This window comes from Peromyscus leucopus, chromosome 20, assembly GCF_004664715.2.
Source record: "Peromyscus leucopus breed LL Stock chromosome 20, UCI_PerLeu_2.1, whole genome shotgun sequence".
In the NCBI taxonomy this organism is placed as follows: Eukaryota; Metazoa; Chordata; class Mammalia; order Rodentia; family Cricetidae; genus Peromyscus; species Peromyscus leucopus.
In genome coordinates, this window is record NC_051080.1 from 45,538,322 (window position 1) to 45,554,513 (window position 16,192).

Consider the following 16,192-nt stretch of genomic DNA (forward strand, 5'->3'; position numbering starts at 1 on the left):
GGAAGGCAACACAAACTGCCATTAACTCCATCTCCAAAAGATCTGGTACCCTCTATCAATGCAAGAAGTGACATTTACTCACGCACATACACATTTAAAAACAAAAAAGTGAGGAGGGATAAGAATCTTTGAATAGACTGCTTGATAAGGAATTCTTACCCAAAACATATAAACTCATAACTAAATAAAAACTAAAAGAGCTAATTTACAGCTGTGCAAAGAGCTATGCAGACAAAGGGAAAACTACCAAAGAGCACATTTAAATACTCCAGCATCACCAGAAATCAACACAATGATGTGTAATCTGAAGTGTCCCCACCCCTCGCAGGAGGATTCCAAGTTCAATGCTACATCACACCCACCAGAGTAACTACAATCAAAAAGATACAGAGAAAATGATAACCAGGGTCTGAGTGATCTAGACCTAGCACATTCGAGGTAGAGGCTGGAAGAGCACAAGTTCAAGGCCGTCCTCTGCTGCACAGTTCCATTTAGGCCAGAAAGGGGGGCGGGGAAGGGAAGGATAGAGAGAAACTAAAGCTCTCTCAGATGCTGCTATTCAGAGGATTTCCCTTTTAGGAAAAGTCTGATAGTGTCTCAGATGTTAAACATTTACCATTACCATATGACCTAGCAATTTTACAACTAGGTAAAATACCAAACTACTTGTCCACACAAAACCTTTATGGAAATGTGCAATATCATGCACAACAGTGGAAAGGTAGTAATACTCCAAATGCCAGTTGGTGAATGATTAACATTTTTAACCAACTGTCAGAACATTTTTGAGTTACTGACACATGTTAAACATGGTTGAGCCAAAAAGCCATTGTGTTAAGTGACAGAAGCCAGTCCTAAAAGACCATGTATTATATGATTTTATTTATATAATATGTTCAGAATCTATAGATAGAAACAGGATAGGAATGACCACTAAGGTGTGTAAGATTTCCTAAGGAGATGATGAAAATGTTCCAAATTTGTAGTGAGTCAATAAATCATACACTTTGAAAGAGTAAATTATATACATACTACATGATTATAATGATCAAGGCTGGGAAAGGGCAGAAGATGCTCACATTAGAATCCTGTGTTTGTTTTAAGAGTACTTTATATATATGAGTGTTTGCCTGACTATAGACTGTGTACGTGGGTGGGCACACTGCCCAGGAGGTCGGAAGAGGGTGTCTGATCTCCTGGAACTAGAGTTACAGATGATTTGTAAGCTGCCACGTGTGAGCTAGGAACTAAACCCAGGATCTCTGCAAAACACCTGTTGTTCGTCACTAAGCTCTCTTCAGTCACAGAAAACTGTCATTTTAGAGCAACTGACTGAAGCCCGAGAAAGGCAAACAACTTGTCCTTCTGTGGAGCAGAACTCCTAGAACAGAAAAACTGCTGCCTGCCAAATCTTTCTCTCTAGTGCAGATAGCTCTATCAACCAGCCCATCCAATAAATGTGTTCCCAACTCCCAAATGTTCAAAGGTAAGTATCTGAATTCTATTCCTAAATTTTTCTAATTTTCCTATTAAATTATTTTCAATTTCCTTATCTTAGAATCAAGTATAAAATATAAATCTTGCCCCGCCCCACCCCACCCCACTCCTGTTTCAACCATGTTTTCCTGCGTCTCTTCCTCTCTTAACAGTCCCCCAGACCTCTGGCCTCTCTCACTCTTTTGACTGCCAGGAATCCGCAGACTGATTGCAGACCCGTCATTTCCACTAGATGGCACAGCTATTCCTCTTGACTTCAATGTCGGGCTGATTCCTAGTCCTGAAAAGTGCTACTTTATAACTGAACAGGAAATGCATAATAAAGACAAAGATACTTTAGATTTAACTGGATGGGGGGGTATGTATGTTGTAAAAGTAAAGCATAGCATTGACAACCACACTCACTTTCTTTAAGTACAAATTCCATTCATGCTCAGTCCTAGTAAAAAACAAGTGTTTCCAGAAATATATGCCTTATAAAGAGGCAGAGAAACAAACAGAACATTTGGAAATAAGGACATAGGCTAACAATAGTTTTTAAGAATAGATTCCTATGATGACATGAATGGATTTTAAAAAATAATAATAACCTGGCTAAAAAGTATTTTGCTTCAACTGTCTATCAAAAATCAGTAACGTAAGACAGTTCTCATTTACAAAAAGACGAGGTCAAATGGAACAACAATCAAACAGCTCTAACCTAGGCCTTAGGGGCCGACTCAACACACAGATGCACATGGAGAATTTCCTACCGTCTGCCTTCAAGAGTCCTTAAACTGGCCTCTTCTCGTGCAGTCATCCTCTCTCTTCGAGCTGAATTCTGAGAGGCATGAAGGGGATGATTTGGATGTCCTGGATCACCAGCAGATGCTAATGCAGAACCATAACGTAATTGAGCTTCAGTAGAATCCATAATACTGACCATCCAGTTCCACGTGGGAATAAGCTTTTCTTCTACATAGTTCTATGAAGATCAAACTAAAATAGTCAAAACTATCCAAACAAAGCTAAATTTGATACAGCAATAGTATGTCAACATTTAAGCATTTGTAACATTCCCATTATGTTGAAATTCTCCTAATTGATGGGCAAAACACTGTAAGAAGCAACTTTGCCTGGTTTCATACCTGTAAGTTGACTGCATCTTGGTAAGTCAGTTTCACGGCTGCTGGAATCTGAGAGTACACCAGGTGGTTATACTTCGGGATGAGGCCCATCAGGTCCGAGATCTGTCTGACGACAATGCTGTAAGCCCTGGCTAAACTGCTTGCAGAGGTTAAGTAGCTGCTGGCATTGCTAGCTTCCAAAGCAGCTGCTGCGGCTGCGGCACTTGTGCTGATGGTGCCGCTCCGGCGTAAATTTGAAGGATCGATATAAATCAACCCCGCGGAACTGGCTGTAAGGAAAAAGGACAATTACAATGAGCTAACGCAGTTGCTAACTGCTACTGTCACTGTATGTGCTCTCACAAATCTAAATGACCATCCAACAATATGTACATGAGCAAAAAAGTGCACCACAACTAGAGAACTGGGAGGAAAGTATTAAGGTGGGCAAGAACTGATTCAGCCAGGGGTGACTTTGTACTTCATGACCGCCACCAAAGGAAGCACTGGCAGTGTGGTGGTAGAGCCGGGGGAGGAGAGAGGAAGCAGGGTTTGGTGGAATGAATGGTGGCCTCTACCAGGTAGAGGCTTGGGATGTAATTTAACATCCTACAATGCACAAGAGAGCTCGCAATAATAATTATTATCCAGCCCAAAAGAAGCAATAATGCAAAGATTAAGAAACCTTACTATCATCAAGTTTATTTACATACTTCTTATATTTGAAACTCGACAAAAGGAGTTTCCACACTATGTAGTTTTCTAGATAGCGAATGGCTCCTAGGATTAACACTGAGTTCCAGACTTGCCTGCTGGTGTAGATGTACTGGACGGCACTGTGCTAGCCGCTCGCTGATGTTGCGTATTCCGGACAGCCCACTGCATGGAGCGAGGGGCCTGGGCGGCGCCATTTGCGTGGGAGCTAGTGGTGCTCCTTTCTAAGGGTTCATCGAGCATGAAGGTCTCCTGTTCTATGTCGTCACTCTGACTGCTGCTGCTGTCAGAGTCACTCGAGTCATTGGACTGAGAGTCGTCTTCAGAGAAAAAGGCAGGAACACTGCTCGCTCCTGAAGTTATAAATTTTAAAACAAAATACACTGTTAAGTTCATTGATAATTAACTTAACCATGTGCACCTCATTCAAGAAAATACTATATTTAACAGCACCAGATGATATGTAATACTGAAAAGCCACCATAAAAATAGTTGAATTAGAACATAACCCTTTCAAATAAATGTTAAGATTAATCCATGACTGAAGAAACAAAAGCTGACAAGAATAGTGCAGAAAAAGAAGGAAAAGTACACAACAGCTCCCGCTCCCTACACGAAGCCCTCCAGGATTCGCAGACCAGCGTCCTTCTCCGGTGACGACATACCTGCTTCTGAGCCAGCAGTGGCCGCAGTGACCACACTTCTGCGCCCACTAGCGTTATCCTGGTTACTATGGTTACTTTCACTGTCACTTTCCGTTTCCGCAGCTGCTAACAAATCTAGCTCCATGTCACTTCCTAGAAAAGTAGTAAACAATAAGGGAGAAAAAGTTCACCAAACAATCAGGACAGGTCCGAGAGGCCAGCACCCCCTAGGGTAGGAACTAGGAAGCACACCAGGAAGGAAGGAGCTGGACGGCAGCTCTTCTTCAGGAGGAAGGACTGGCTGCTCAGCAATGGGGGCCTGAGGGAGCTTCACACAGCAATGCATCTCCTACAGAGCCTTGCTGTCTGGGCAGCACCCACAATGCATCTCTCCTATTGTCATCTATTTGACTTCAAACGAGAACTTAAAACAGCCATTCTTTGTATTTCACGGTAACACGTCAAGATACATAAACTCATAATAATGCAGTTGAGTTCCGTCAACATAAAGCCACACAGATGACCTGATCTTTTAGAGAGCCTGCACAGGGAACACAGAGCACACAGCGTTACTCTCTTGGGGAGATTGTTTTCCTTTCTCACCACTACCACAAAGTTCTTTGTTCAAGTATTATTAATTTATTTTAGAGGTAAGGCAGGCCTAAATTAGAAATCCTGCCTCAAGCTGGGCGGTGGTGGCGCACGCCTTTAATCCCAGTACTCAGGAGGCAGAGCCAGGCGGATCTCTGTGAGTTCAAGGCCAGCCTGGTCTACAGACGAGTTCCAGGACAGCCAGGACTACACACAGAAACCCTGTGTGTGTGTGTGTGGGGGGGGGGGGGGGGGAGATCAATCAATCAATGGCCAGTGAGATGACCCAGTGGGCACAGGCCCTAGTGTAAGCTCTGAGATCTGAGATCCGTCAGCACATCTCACAAATCGGCAAGAGAGAGAAAGTGCACAACTGCCGCTGGCCTCCACACACAAGCTGTGCACACGCATGCTTGAACTCACAGACCATACACACATTAAACAGACAGATTTCTGGTTTGTTTTTGGGGCTGGGGGTTCGAGACAAGGTTTCTTTGTGTAACAGCCCTGGTTGTCCAGGAACTTGCTTTGTAGATCCGGCAGAGATCAGCCTGCCTCTCAAGTGCTGGAATTAAAGGCGTGGGCCACCATGTCTGGCTGACCACTTTTTAATTACATTTATTTGTGTGGTAGGGCAATGAGATGGACCTATGTGTAGAGGTCAGAGGACAACTAGTGCCGGTGTGCTTTCTCCTTTCACTGTGTGGGTCCCTAGGACTGAACTCAGGTCACAGGCTGGACAACAACGCCTTACCACTGAGCTATCCCCCAGCCCCAAACAAGAAAGAATGAAAGAAAAGGCGGCAGGCTGGGGATGTGGTTCAGGTGGTAGAGCACTTGCTTAGCATGCACCAAGTCCTGGCTGGATCCCTACCATCAATAAACTTGGCATAGTCATGCACATCTAGAGTACCAGCACCTGGAAGTGGAAGCAGGAGGGTGAGAAGTTCAAGGTCATCCCTTCTTTCTGTGGGTCTGAGTTCAGCCCGGGATACTGAGACCATGACTCAAACAAACAAGTTCCTTAGACAAAAACAGGGTGGGAGTGGGGGGGGCCCCCCCGCGGGAGCAGGGGCGTGGCACTTAAATTATTTTGTGTATGTATATATTACTTGCTAAAACTTTAACAGACACTGCAGAGTGCCTTGGCAGAAAGTCAGTTGGTTAACGATGGAGCCAAGGAGGCTTCTCTCTTTCAAGGCACCCAATTTATTCCTACTAAGAACTTCGCAAACAGCCTGCATACCATCTTCATCATGCTCATCGTGGTGGCCCTCAGCCTCGGCGGTTTCTTCCCCGTGTTCTTCCTGTTCATCGTGATGGTCTTCCTCTCCAGCCACGCCTTCCACCACCTCAACCTAAATCCACAATCTGATTTGTAGACAATTACAGCACATAGCAGACCTCTATCTCTACCAGTTTCGTTCACAGAATTAGTGAAATAAAATGCAGAGCACTCTCAAATAAGGAATTCTAAGTTTATACTATGCAGCTTCAAAATTCATTTGCTAATGAAAATTTAGTATCAAAAATTCTATCAACATATTCCATAGTTTATAATTTCAGTCCATAAACAGAACCTTAAAATTAGAAGTATAAAGCTGTTCTGGAGAATGGGGAAAGGGTTGAATTTTCTATGTACTTCAACCATTATAAAATTCCAATTTCCTGTCTTTCAAATACTAAACTACTAAAAATTAATGTTAACATAGAGAATATCTTTACTCTCAATTTTTAGGTAAAAAACAAGTTTATATGTCCAGTTTCGTGGTACTCAATAAACGAAAGATTACTGACCTCACTGCAATACATACAGCCACAAATGAGTGTAACCAAGTCCACAGGGTGGATGGGACACTACCATTAATATTGACAGTGACTGCTCTTCCCACCAAATCAAAGTGTGTCACCTGCATTTAAAACAATTAAAAGTACCTCCTCCACATCTGCTGAAACAATATCATCCTGTTCCTCATCTCGGCCTCTGACAGGCTGTGATTGGCTGATGCGCCTCTGCTGTGGATTCCGGATGATGTAAGATGACTGGGATTGACTGGAGCTGTAAGGAGTCGGGAGGCAGTGAGGACAGCTGTCACGGCTAATGCAGCACACTGCACGCCTCTTTCTCCCTGGAATCCTTTACGTAGCTCATTACTGACATTCTTCCTGTCCTCCAGCATCCGCCAATGGCAAAAACACTGCCACCAACATTCACCCACCAACAACAGGCACAATTTCCATTCTGCGCAGGCTTCGTACCTACTGATTTGTTAGTTTCTAACTCATTTATAATCCTATCCTAAAACAGAGGAACCAAAAGTAGAACGCTCAAAGATTCCCTTCCCTTAAAACTTGACATAGAATACATTCCATCCTTATCTTTCATTGTTATCACTTCATGTTTCATTGCATTTGTTCATAGCATGTTTTAACAAAAGTTATCTGTCTTCCAATATCACTTTGTACTGTAACTATTAAATGATAGAAATAAGCTAAAAAAACAAAAAAAAAAAACTTGACATAGAAACAAAAGGCAGGTAGGTGCCCCCACATAAAATAAAGAATTGCTAAGTGAAATTTAAACAGACCAGAAACTAGAGATGTGATATTAAATAGTCCTTGGTAATTCAGGAATGGGCTAAGCGACATTAAAAAGAAGAGATGTTAAGATGGAAAACAATTGTCTTTCCTCATCTCAGTTCTCCTGAGAAAGGAGAACCAAAGGATGATCTGAAAGCCAACTAAGCTAGCAGTACCTCCATATAAGCAGTTGGTACTTGCCAACCAGGATGCTCAGTACCTGGTGAAACAGACGCATTATTACAGAGGCACAGGAGAAGCTGAGAGACGATTTCCAGAGAAAAAGGACCCACCTGCCTCTGCCTGCTAAGTGCTGGGGTCACAGGTGTGCAGCACCATGCCCAGTCCAAAAGGTATTTCTAAACACTGTGAAGTGATACGATTTTCCATATTAAAAGTTAACTCTGCCAGGCACGGCGGCTTGTACATGTCATCCCAGTGTTGGGGAAACTGAGGTGAAGGACTGCCAGGAGTTTGAGGCTAGCCCGGGTTAGAAAGACCAGGTCTTGGGGTGTTGTTGTGGGGCAGCAGGGGTGAGGGGTTGGGGGACTTAGAAGCAATACAAAAAGCAAAAGTCAATATATATAATGTACTAAATACAATTTGTTTTTAAACAACACTAAGTACTTAAGAACTTGTCAGGGTATTGGGATCAGTATCACATGAAGTCTAGAGAGACTGGGCTAACCAAATCATTTGACAATGGAGTACACCTGAGAAGTTGTAGAATTTAACTGACAAATCTTTCAGGAAATTACAAGTTTGGCAGTGGTGAGACAGTGACGGGTCAGGTAAAATGTGACTTGGTAGAAATCTGACAATAAACTGTCTCAGTAAGCCAAAGAGCCAGGAGTGGTGTCGCACACCTTTATTTCCAGCACTTGGAGAGGCAGGGGAAGGTGGATCTCTGATTTCAATGGCAGCAAGGGCTATACAAAGAAATCCTGTCCTGAAAAAATAAGTAAATGATATAGTAAAAAGAAACTTTTTCAGTTAAAAACCTTATTTAATAATAAAGATCAGGGCCGGGCAGTGGTGGTGCACACCTTTAATCCCAGCACTCAGGAGGCAGAGCCAGGCTGATTTCTGTGAGTTCGAGGCCAGTCTGGTCTACTACAGAGCAAGATCCAAGACAGACTCCAAAGCTACACAGAGAAACCCTGTCTCAAAAAGGCCAAAACACTCTCAGTAACAGATGGTTTCCAGAAAAGTCAAGGAGGGGCTTGGTGCTGAAGATCTCTCTCTCTCTCTCTCTCTCTCTCTCTCTCTCTCTCTCTCTCTCTCTCTCTCTCTCTCTCTCAAATTTAGTTTGTTTTGTTTGTTTGTTTTTGTTCTTGAGACAGTTTCTTTGGGTAGCCCTGGCTGTCCTTGACGATCTGTAGACCAGGCTGGCCTGGTACTCAAGACATTCACCTGCCTCTTCCTCCCGAGTACCGGAGTTAAAGGCGTGTGCCACCACCAAAGGGCTATTATTATTTTCTTTCTTAATTTCTGTCTTGGTCCGTTTTTCACTTAGTAGCGAGTGTTCCATTTCCAAGAGTTTATTAGCTTTCTGTTGCTGATAATCAGCTTTAATATATGCTGATCAGATATATACCAAACTGTTATTATTCTTGCACTAAGGTAACAAAATTAGACTTGAGGAAAATTGTTTCAATTGCTACTCAAAAGCCCAGCTTTGATGATCCAAACAGAGCACCTCCGTCCTAAGACCTGACATACCTGCTCGACTGATCCGACGACGGCCGTGGCGGCAATGGTTCCACGGAGAACAGCTCTTCGCTGCCTTGCATGGCATCGATGCTAGTGCTGGCCAGCGTGAACGGTGCTGTGGGGCGGGCAATCCCCATCCTGACGGGGACGATCAGAGACTCTGCCACGTTGCACAGCTCTTCTACCGCGTAAGGAAGCAGTGCTTGGAACACACGCTTGCATTTCCCAATCGGCTGTGGAATAAAATTGCTATAGCAGAAAGAAAATGGAAATCTCTGAGTCCTCTCATACTCATATTAACATTATCATACTAAAAAGGAGTGCCAACATTTTTTTAGTGCCTTACTTTTTCTTTTTGGATGAAGCCATTTCCACACTAAGAATGACAAACACTCTTGCCACGGACCGTAGAAACCTCATTGTCACAGCGACTGCTTCTTCTCGGCGTCCAGGTGTGTATTTGTTCTGGAGTTCTTTCACTAAAGTGCCCAGCAGAGTATCTAAAAGCTGTAAAAGTTGTAATCATTCTATTAATGCCAAGATACTGATACTTTTTAAATGTTAATAGTTCCCAATAAAATGTTAAAAATGATTTCTGTTTGTGTATATATATGAAAGTGTGTGTGCATGTGTGGAAGGCAAAGAAAACTTGTAGATCCCAGGGACTGACCTCAGCTTGGTAGATTTTGGGGGCCAGTATCTTTATCCTGGCTAAGCCACCTTAACAGCCCGGCTAACAAAGTCTTCAAACAAACGGAAGCAAACCATTTACGGAGTTAGTGGTTAAGCCACACAACTGCCTGTGTGTGGCTGACAGCCGTGGATCCAATTTACACTATCTCGGCCTTTGTTCCCTAGTCCCTCATACACTCACCAGGATTGTTTAGATGAGACGATCAAATATGTAAAAACAGAAGACTACAGTTTGCTCACTACATACAGTACCCTTACCAAAGTACAAAGGAGACTCAAATTAGTGATGAAGTTTGTAATTCTGTATGTACTGAACTACTCATTAGTGTCTAGTCTTTCCTATGCAGAGTTTATCAAACAGACATCAACTACAAATACCCAATTTTGTGTTGTTTTTGTCTTTTCTTAATGCTGCTCATAACAATTTTTATATAAAATATGTTGCATTTCATTTCAGTAAATGGCTAGGCTGTGATGGAAAAGTCTATATGGTTAGATTCACTAAACATTTTTACTTCCTTAATTTTGCATTATTTTACCATAACTTTATACTGCTATTTTAAATTATTTAGGATAAGTTTGGAGGGAAGAGGGTTGAATGGTTGTAATCAGAAGTTGTCAGCATGAAGTCTTAGAATCAGGGGAGGATGCTAAGAATCAAAGAACTCACCAAAATATCAGCTGTACACTTGACGATAAGGCAGTGAGTGAAACAGTCCAGCCGAATGGTGCCACTCTGCTGATTGAGGTAGACCTGCTCTTCTGGCAAAAGATGGCCTATCCTACTGCTGGCACTCAGACTGGAAAAGACAAGGAGAGAGAAGACACTGCAGGAAGCATCGTTAACACAGAAGCAGAGACACTTGACAATGTGTTAACAAATACATACGGGTCTTTATTCTCCTGTGACCCAAACATGATCATAGATCTTAAAGCATTCCAGTCCTGCAGGACTCGCTCCAGTGCGAGCTGGGCAAACCTTGGAGGCTCTAAGTCGTGATCAGGCATATCTGAATCTGAAAAGGGGGAGTGGGTCAGACGAAAATAAAATCCACTGCTGTGCACACAAGTTATAACTGTTCAATGCACTCACCTTCAGGACTGGCTGTTTTCCGGTTACGGTCCTCCCTGATTCGTGGAGGCCTATACTGACAGTGTTCCACTGTCTGCCTGGCCACAGTCTGTACTAAGAACAGCAAGAGGTGCTCTCCCCTGGAAACAGAACATGTGAGAGTGAGAGGGACCAGCATGTGCTGAGCTCTTTCCATCTACCTGTTCCGCATTGTAAGAATTCTACTTGCCTGCTGTTTGGTAGGGTGACCAGATTTGTAGCAGTGAGCAGGCGATAAAGGAGATCAAGGCGAGCAGATTTCTGTCCAGCAATCAGAGTTTTACACTTACATTTCTCCCAACAATCACAATAGGCTGTTGGTGAAGTTCGCTTGAGTCTGTAAGAATTCACAGAAAAGCTCATATATAGGAAAACTTTAAATAGAGATCCACACTAAAATGAGGAGCTACAACATGATGAAACTTGTGTTAAAATGCAAAGTGTAACTGTTAAAGCTACATACAAGAAAGATTATTTCATGGTGTGAAATCCAGAAAGCAACACTAAAATTCTTATAAAAAAAAAAAAAAAACCAGCACCTTGTAATGCCCTGGGACAGTCGCTTCTATTGTATTCCTCAAGCCCCAAATCCCCAACGAACCCTAGGTGGCCGTCCATATGCATCCGGTCAACCCTCTAACCGTTATAAAGAACATGAAATACCTGGTTCACCTGCCCCGGAAGCCAGGCAGGGCAGCGAGGATACCGAATAAACACATAGTACAACTAGGCATCGATGCAGAAATCGAGATGATTTTTACATCTGTTTGTTTATGGGGCAGCGTGAGTGAAGGACAGAGGTACTACACTTGTGCCACAGAGCATGTGTAAGAGTTAGAGGACAATTTACAAGTCGAATCTCTCTTTGCATTCTGTGAACCAAGGGATCAAACTCGGGTGCATCAGATTTGGAGCAAGTGCCTTTACCAGCTGATCCATCTCAGCAAGCCCAAATGGAGGGTTCTGATGGCCACTTTCTATTACCTACGATATCCACATATTGTTGCTATTTATAGTAGGGTTCCCGTTGGTAACACGGAGACACTGCAGACATTAGGTGCTGCATAGTTTTACTGCAGGTCTGTGAAAACTAACAAAACCAGCTAGGACTCCGCTGAGGGATAAAAAATGAAAGCATTTAAAAAATATTCACACATTCCTTAGCCTACTGTCCTGCTTTTTTTTTAAGGAGGACTACACATAACAGAAAAGCACATTTCTGCACGTACAAACTGAAACGCAAGGAAAGCAAACATGAAAACACCACTGGACTTACTTGCAGTCGTGCCCTTTGTGACAGACCCTCGCACACTCTGTACAGCAACAGAGCGACTCCAGTAAACCACACGTGCGACATTCAAAGATGTCCTGAAATTACAATGGGGTCATTATAATTTAATCACAGCTAATGCAGGGTGACGGCAGGGTGCTTGGGAAAAGAGGAGGACATGATGAATGTGCAACTGACAACATCAAAGGATGAAAACCAAATACTACTAGTACATCAAAATAATCTGTATCTCAGACAATAATTATAAAATCTGAATCAAGAGCCGTGGATCACAGTTTACCACCTGTGAAGACCTAATTCTCATAATCTCCCATATTTGAGTGATGAATGATCTTTTTGGCCTTATTTATGTAGGAATCAAATCAAAATTAATTCTTTGAATTATTTTAAAACTGAAAGAGGTGTACACTTCTACCTCTACAAGAGGAGGGAAGGGGACGAAAGAGACGTCAGCATCACTCACCTGGTTGATGTGCTCTGCTCCAGTCCACGTGAAACTGCAGGTGTCGTTGCAGCACAAGACGTACAAAGGGGAGTCATCGGGGTTTGTGCCTGATGGGCAAACCATCCCCATAAACACATCTTCCTCTTTTTCACTTGAGGACACTTCAGCTAAAATATTAAGAACACAGAAATTCATCTATCAGGAAAGGACTTAATCACAACCACAACTGAGGAGCCCTAATACATATTCAGTGAAATTAGAAGCCACTTCACATTAATTAAAATTTTTTGTTAGTCGAAATTTCCAAAGTCTAGCTGGAGATGGATGGCTCAAGTGCTAAGTGCACTGGATGCTCACTCAGCAGGGTACCCAGCACCCACACTCCAGAGACCAAATAACCACTCAAGGCCTGAGCAGGCACACACATGGTGCACAGACATACACGAATACATAATAGCCACACACTTAAAAATCATTTGCTTAACTCAATGTATAAAAAAAATCCAACCAATTCTGGAGGAAAAAGGCAAAACTGACTCGACTGTCACTCTATGTGATGACAATACACACTCTGGCCACCGGAATCCTTAGTCCTGTGTCCAGTAGCTAAGACCCAGTCTTAGTCAGACATGACAGTGTACACCTGTGATCCCAGCACACTAGAGGCGGAGGCAGGAGATCACAAATTAGAGGTTAGCCTATACTAAATAGTAAGAAAATGTCTCAAAAAACCAAGACTCTGAGTCTGTGTTTTATTTAGTAAATTATAAGCCATATTGCAATTTATTAACACCAGTGTTTTAAAAAAAAGATAATTCATCTTTTAAGAACTAAATGGCAGAAACTGATATTCCTCAATTCTTGCTATAAGCAAGAACTCAAAGTCAGATGTAGTCTATTACTGCTATATGGCAATATATGGCAGTCCATTATTGCTATAAACTTTTATTATATACATCAACTAAGCACAAGCAACACTGTATTACTTTTCAGAAAATTTTATATTATCAATTAAAAATGTAATAAAAAATTCAAACCAATTGCTTTATGAAAAATTAGAAATGTATTTGAAAAAAGTACTAACAAAATTTTATACATACAAAATTATCTTGATAGTTTCAATTATATCACTTATATACAGAAATATGGTTTGAATAACTGCACTGATAAATGTGACAAGAATCTATTCAAATTAAAAATGAGCAGCTTCTTTAGATCCTGAGCTGGATGACTCACCTTTCGCGATTTTCTGGGCTGTTTCTAAGATGGTAATGGCAGCAGGGTAAGCTCGGCCGCTTACAGCTGACATAAATGGAGTCATCCCTCTGGCATCCCTAAAATGAAAAAGTTTAGACAGGCGTGATGGCTCACAGCTTTAAACCAGCACTCGGGAGGCAGAGGCAAGCAGATCTCTACGAATAGCCAGCCTGGCCTACAGAGTTCCAGGCCAGCCAAGACTACACAGTGAGACACTGTCTGAAAAACACAAACAGATATTATCTTTCTGTTCACTAGAAAAGAGAGTGTTCATTCGAAACACACAACTGTATTTTTGTTTCAGTTACAGAAAGACTATTCTGGACGCTGTTAAAGAGATAATCTTACTATTGTGTCTATGATGGCCCTGATCACAATTCTCCTGCCTCAGCTTCCTAAGTGATGCATTACCCATGTCAACATCATTTTGTGCTTTTTTTTCCCCCCCAGAGAAACATTTATTCTGATCCAACTAACATAAAAGTTGGTTTTTCTTCATTCAGGGTATATTCTCTGATGTAGAAAATACCTCTTCCACTAAAGAAAATTTAATAGCTGGATACTGATGATTCATAAACGTGGTATTAATATAGCAGAAGAAATATACTGATAGATTTTGCTTTTAATATGTCACAAGATCGATTGAAACAGGAAGTCTCTGAAGAAGTGGTCAACTTCTTACTTGGCAGAAAGGAGCTCTCGTAGGTAAGGCTGCAGAACTGCACTGTCGCACAACAATTTTAATATGAAGTGAGCATTTGCCTTTCGGTCCTTGGACTCCACTACAGAAGGCTCTGAGGAAGGACCTGTAATAAAGCAGAATCATTTAGTACTAAGCAAAAGTACGAGAGTTCTGAAAAACCTATCAGGTGCATAGAATAAGTCACCAGAATATCCCTAAGAGCAAATTAACTTAATACAAATACTTTAAGCACAGTAACACATTTTATAAATTTCAATTGATTTCTTAATGTATGTATGCAAACACCATACTCCATATTATATACATGGAAGATTTATGTAGCATGTAATACTTTTTTTAAGCAAGGAAAAACAGAATCCTTGGGACCAAAGTATGAACTTTATTCAGACATGTATCCAGGAGTATGTCAGCCCAAGAAGACAGCAGTCTGATCTTACCTGGGATGGTGGAGGTGCTCGGTCCTTGACCACTGCCAGTCGCTGCTGTGGTAAGAGATCCCACAGCGGGGGCCAGGATAAAATCAATGTCACCATCTTTCAGTAAACAGAACAGCAGGATGCATATCATTATGGGCAACATACCCCTAACCTTTCCCTTAACTGGCCTTAAGGTTTTTCTCCACAAACCAAGGGTCAAATCCAAAAAAAAAAAAAAAAAGGGTTAAATGGAAATTTCTTTTCCAGACTATGGAAAATCCACTGAGCCAATCATTCATTTATATTGATGTATTACCAATCAAGGGGCCATCAACAAGCCTCTTACCAACATAGAAATAAATTATGTCAGAGAAAATTCTAAAAAAAACAAACCCCTTAGACCAAATTTTCAACTAATCAAATTGTAGTGTTCACCATTCTACTATCACAATTTTTAAAGTAATTTCACTAAAATGTCATTTCTCCTTTCACAACCTTGCCTTTTTATTAAACACTAAATAAAACAAGAGATCTTACCAGGATCCATTGAAGGTGGGTCAGGAACCCAACTAGGGGGAGCTATGGGGGGTGAAACTGGATCCTGGTGGTCACTGGATGAAGCTCCAGCCTCATGTCTACCCAAACCAGCTGCTCTCAATGACCGTCTCATCATTTCCCGTAATCTCAAACTAGAAGGACATGGACAAAATCAGAACTCATTACCATGTCTAACCTGACAGGAGGTGTACAGAAGTTCTCATCTGAGCAGCTCAGGCAAGGGAAATGGAGTACACATGCCAATTCTGTGATCACAGACTGAGTCAGCAGAGGGTAGAAATAACGCTAGGGAGTCTAGTGCCCAATGTAACACTCAAAGAATTGACGCCCCCAACAAACTAGAGCTAAGGGAACAAAAGTTTCAGGGAAGGAAGATTAGAAATAATCTTTCACACACTTAGGATAAATTTAGAGCTAAACATTACAACAAAGGTTTTCGGTCCCATTTCCTAAAAATTAAGTTTAATAACAAATATCAATAAAACTGATTAGTACAAAACGATTATTAGCCTACTAAATTCCTTTTCTGTGAACTCAAAAGTAATTAAACTAATATCCACATGAGCAATTTTAAAACAAAGAACAATTCAGATTTTCAATACCAAAAAAGACCCCAAAAACAAAAAAACAAAAAAACAAAACAAAAAGCCTCAACAAACAGTACAGCTCACACCTTCAAGAAATTAGTAAAACTAAAAATGTTACTGTCTAGGGCTTGATTTGGTTTTTCTTCCTGCTATAGAAAGAAAGCACACTATACAGGTGGTTTACATCACTAAAAAGATAACTACTCACAAAGGCCTCATAGGGGAACTAGTGCCTTCCTGCACACAAACCTGTACTGTACCTGAGTAAAAGCTTATTCCAGCCACA

At 41.6% G+C, this 16,192-nt stretch overlaps 1 protein-coding gene across 4 annotated transcripts in view; it reads right to left on the reverse strand.

Annotated features, from left to right (window-relative positions):
• Ubr5 (ubiquitin protein ligase E3 component n-recognin 5) overlaps window positions 1-16,192 on the reverse strand; it is a 119,301-nt gene that overhangs the window by 23,940 nt on the left and 79,169 nt on the right. For 3 of the 4 annotated variants that reach the window (XM_028857191.2, XM_028857193.2, XM_028857192.2), the window contains exons 23-40: window positions 15,299-15,450; window positions 14,783-14,878; window positions 14,325-14,448; window positions 13,622-13,719; window positions 12,404-12,552; window positions 11,926-12,017; window positions 10,840-10,986; window positions 10,632-10,750; window positions 10,428-10,554; window positions 10,209-10,338; window positions 9,192-9,352; window positions 8,855-9,094; window positions 6,488-6,611; window positions 5,799-5,910; window positions 3,983-4,114; window positions 3,413-3,670; window positions 2,625-2,893; window positions 2,250-2,461 (exon numbers count right to left, since the gene is read on the reverse strand). In XM_028857191.2, the coding sequence (XP_028713024.1) occupies window positions 2,250-2,461; window positions 2,625-2,893; window positions 3,413-3,670; window positions 3,983-4,114; window positions 5,799-5,910; window positions 6,488-6,611; window positions 8,855-9,094; window positions 9,192-9,352; window positions 10,209-10,338; window positions 10,428-10,554; window positions 10,632-10,750; window positions 10,840-10,986; window positions 11,926-12,017; window positions 12,404-12,552; window positions 13,622-13,719; window positions 14,325-14,448; window positions 14,783-14,878; window positions 15,299-15,450 (2,742 nt within the window). The remainder of the gene's footprint in view (window positions 1-2,249; window positions 2,462-2,624; window positions 2,894-3,412; window positions 3,671-3,982; window positions 4,115-5,798; window positions 5,911-6,487; window positions 6,612-8,854; window positions 9,095-9,191; window positions 9,353-10,208; window positions 10,339-10,427; window positions 10,555-10,631; window positions 10,751-10,839; window positions 10,987-11,925; window positions 12,018-12,403; window positions 12,553-13,621; window positions 13,720-14,324; window positions 14,449-14,782; window positions 14,879-15,298; window positions 15,451-16,192) is intronic. The other variant, XM_028857194.2, reaches the window with a different exon arrangement.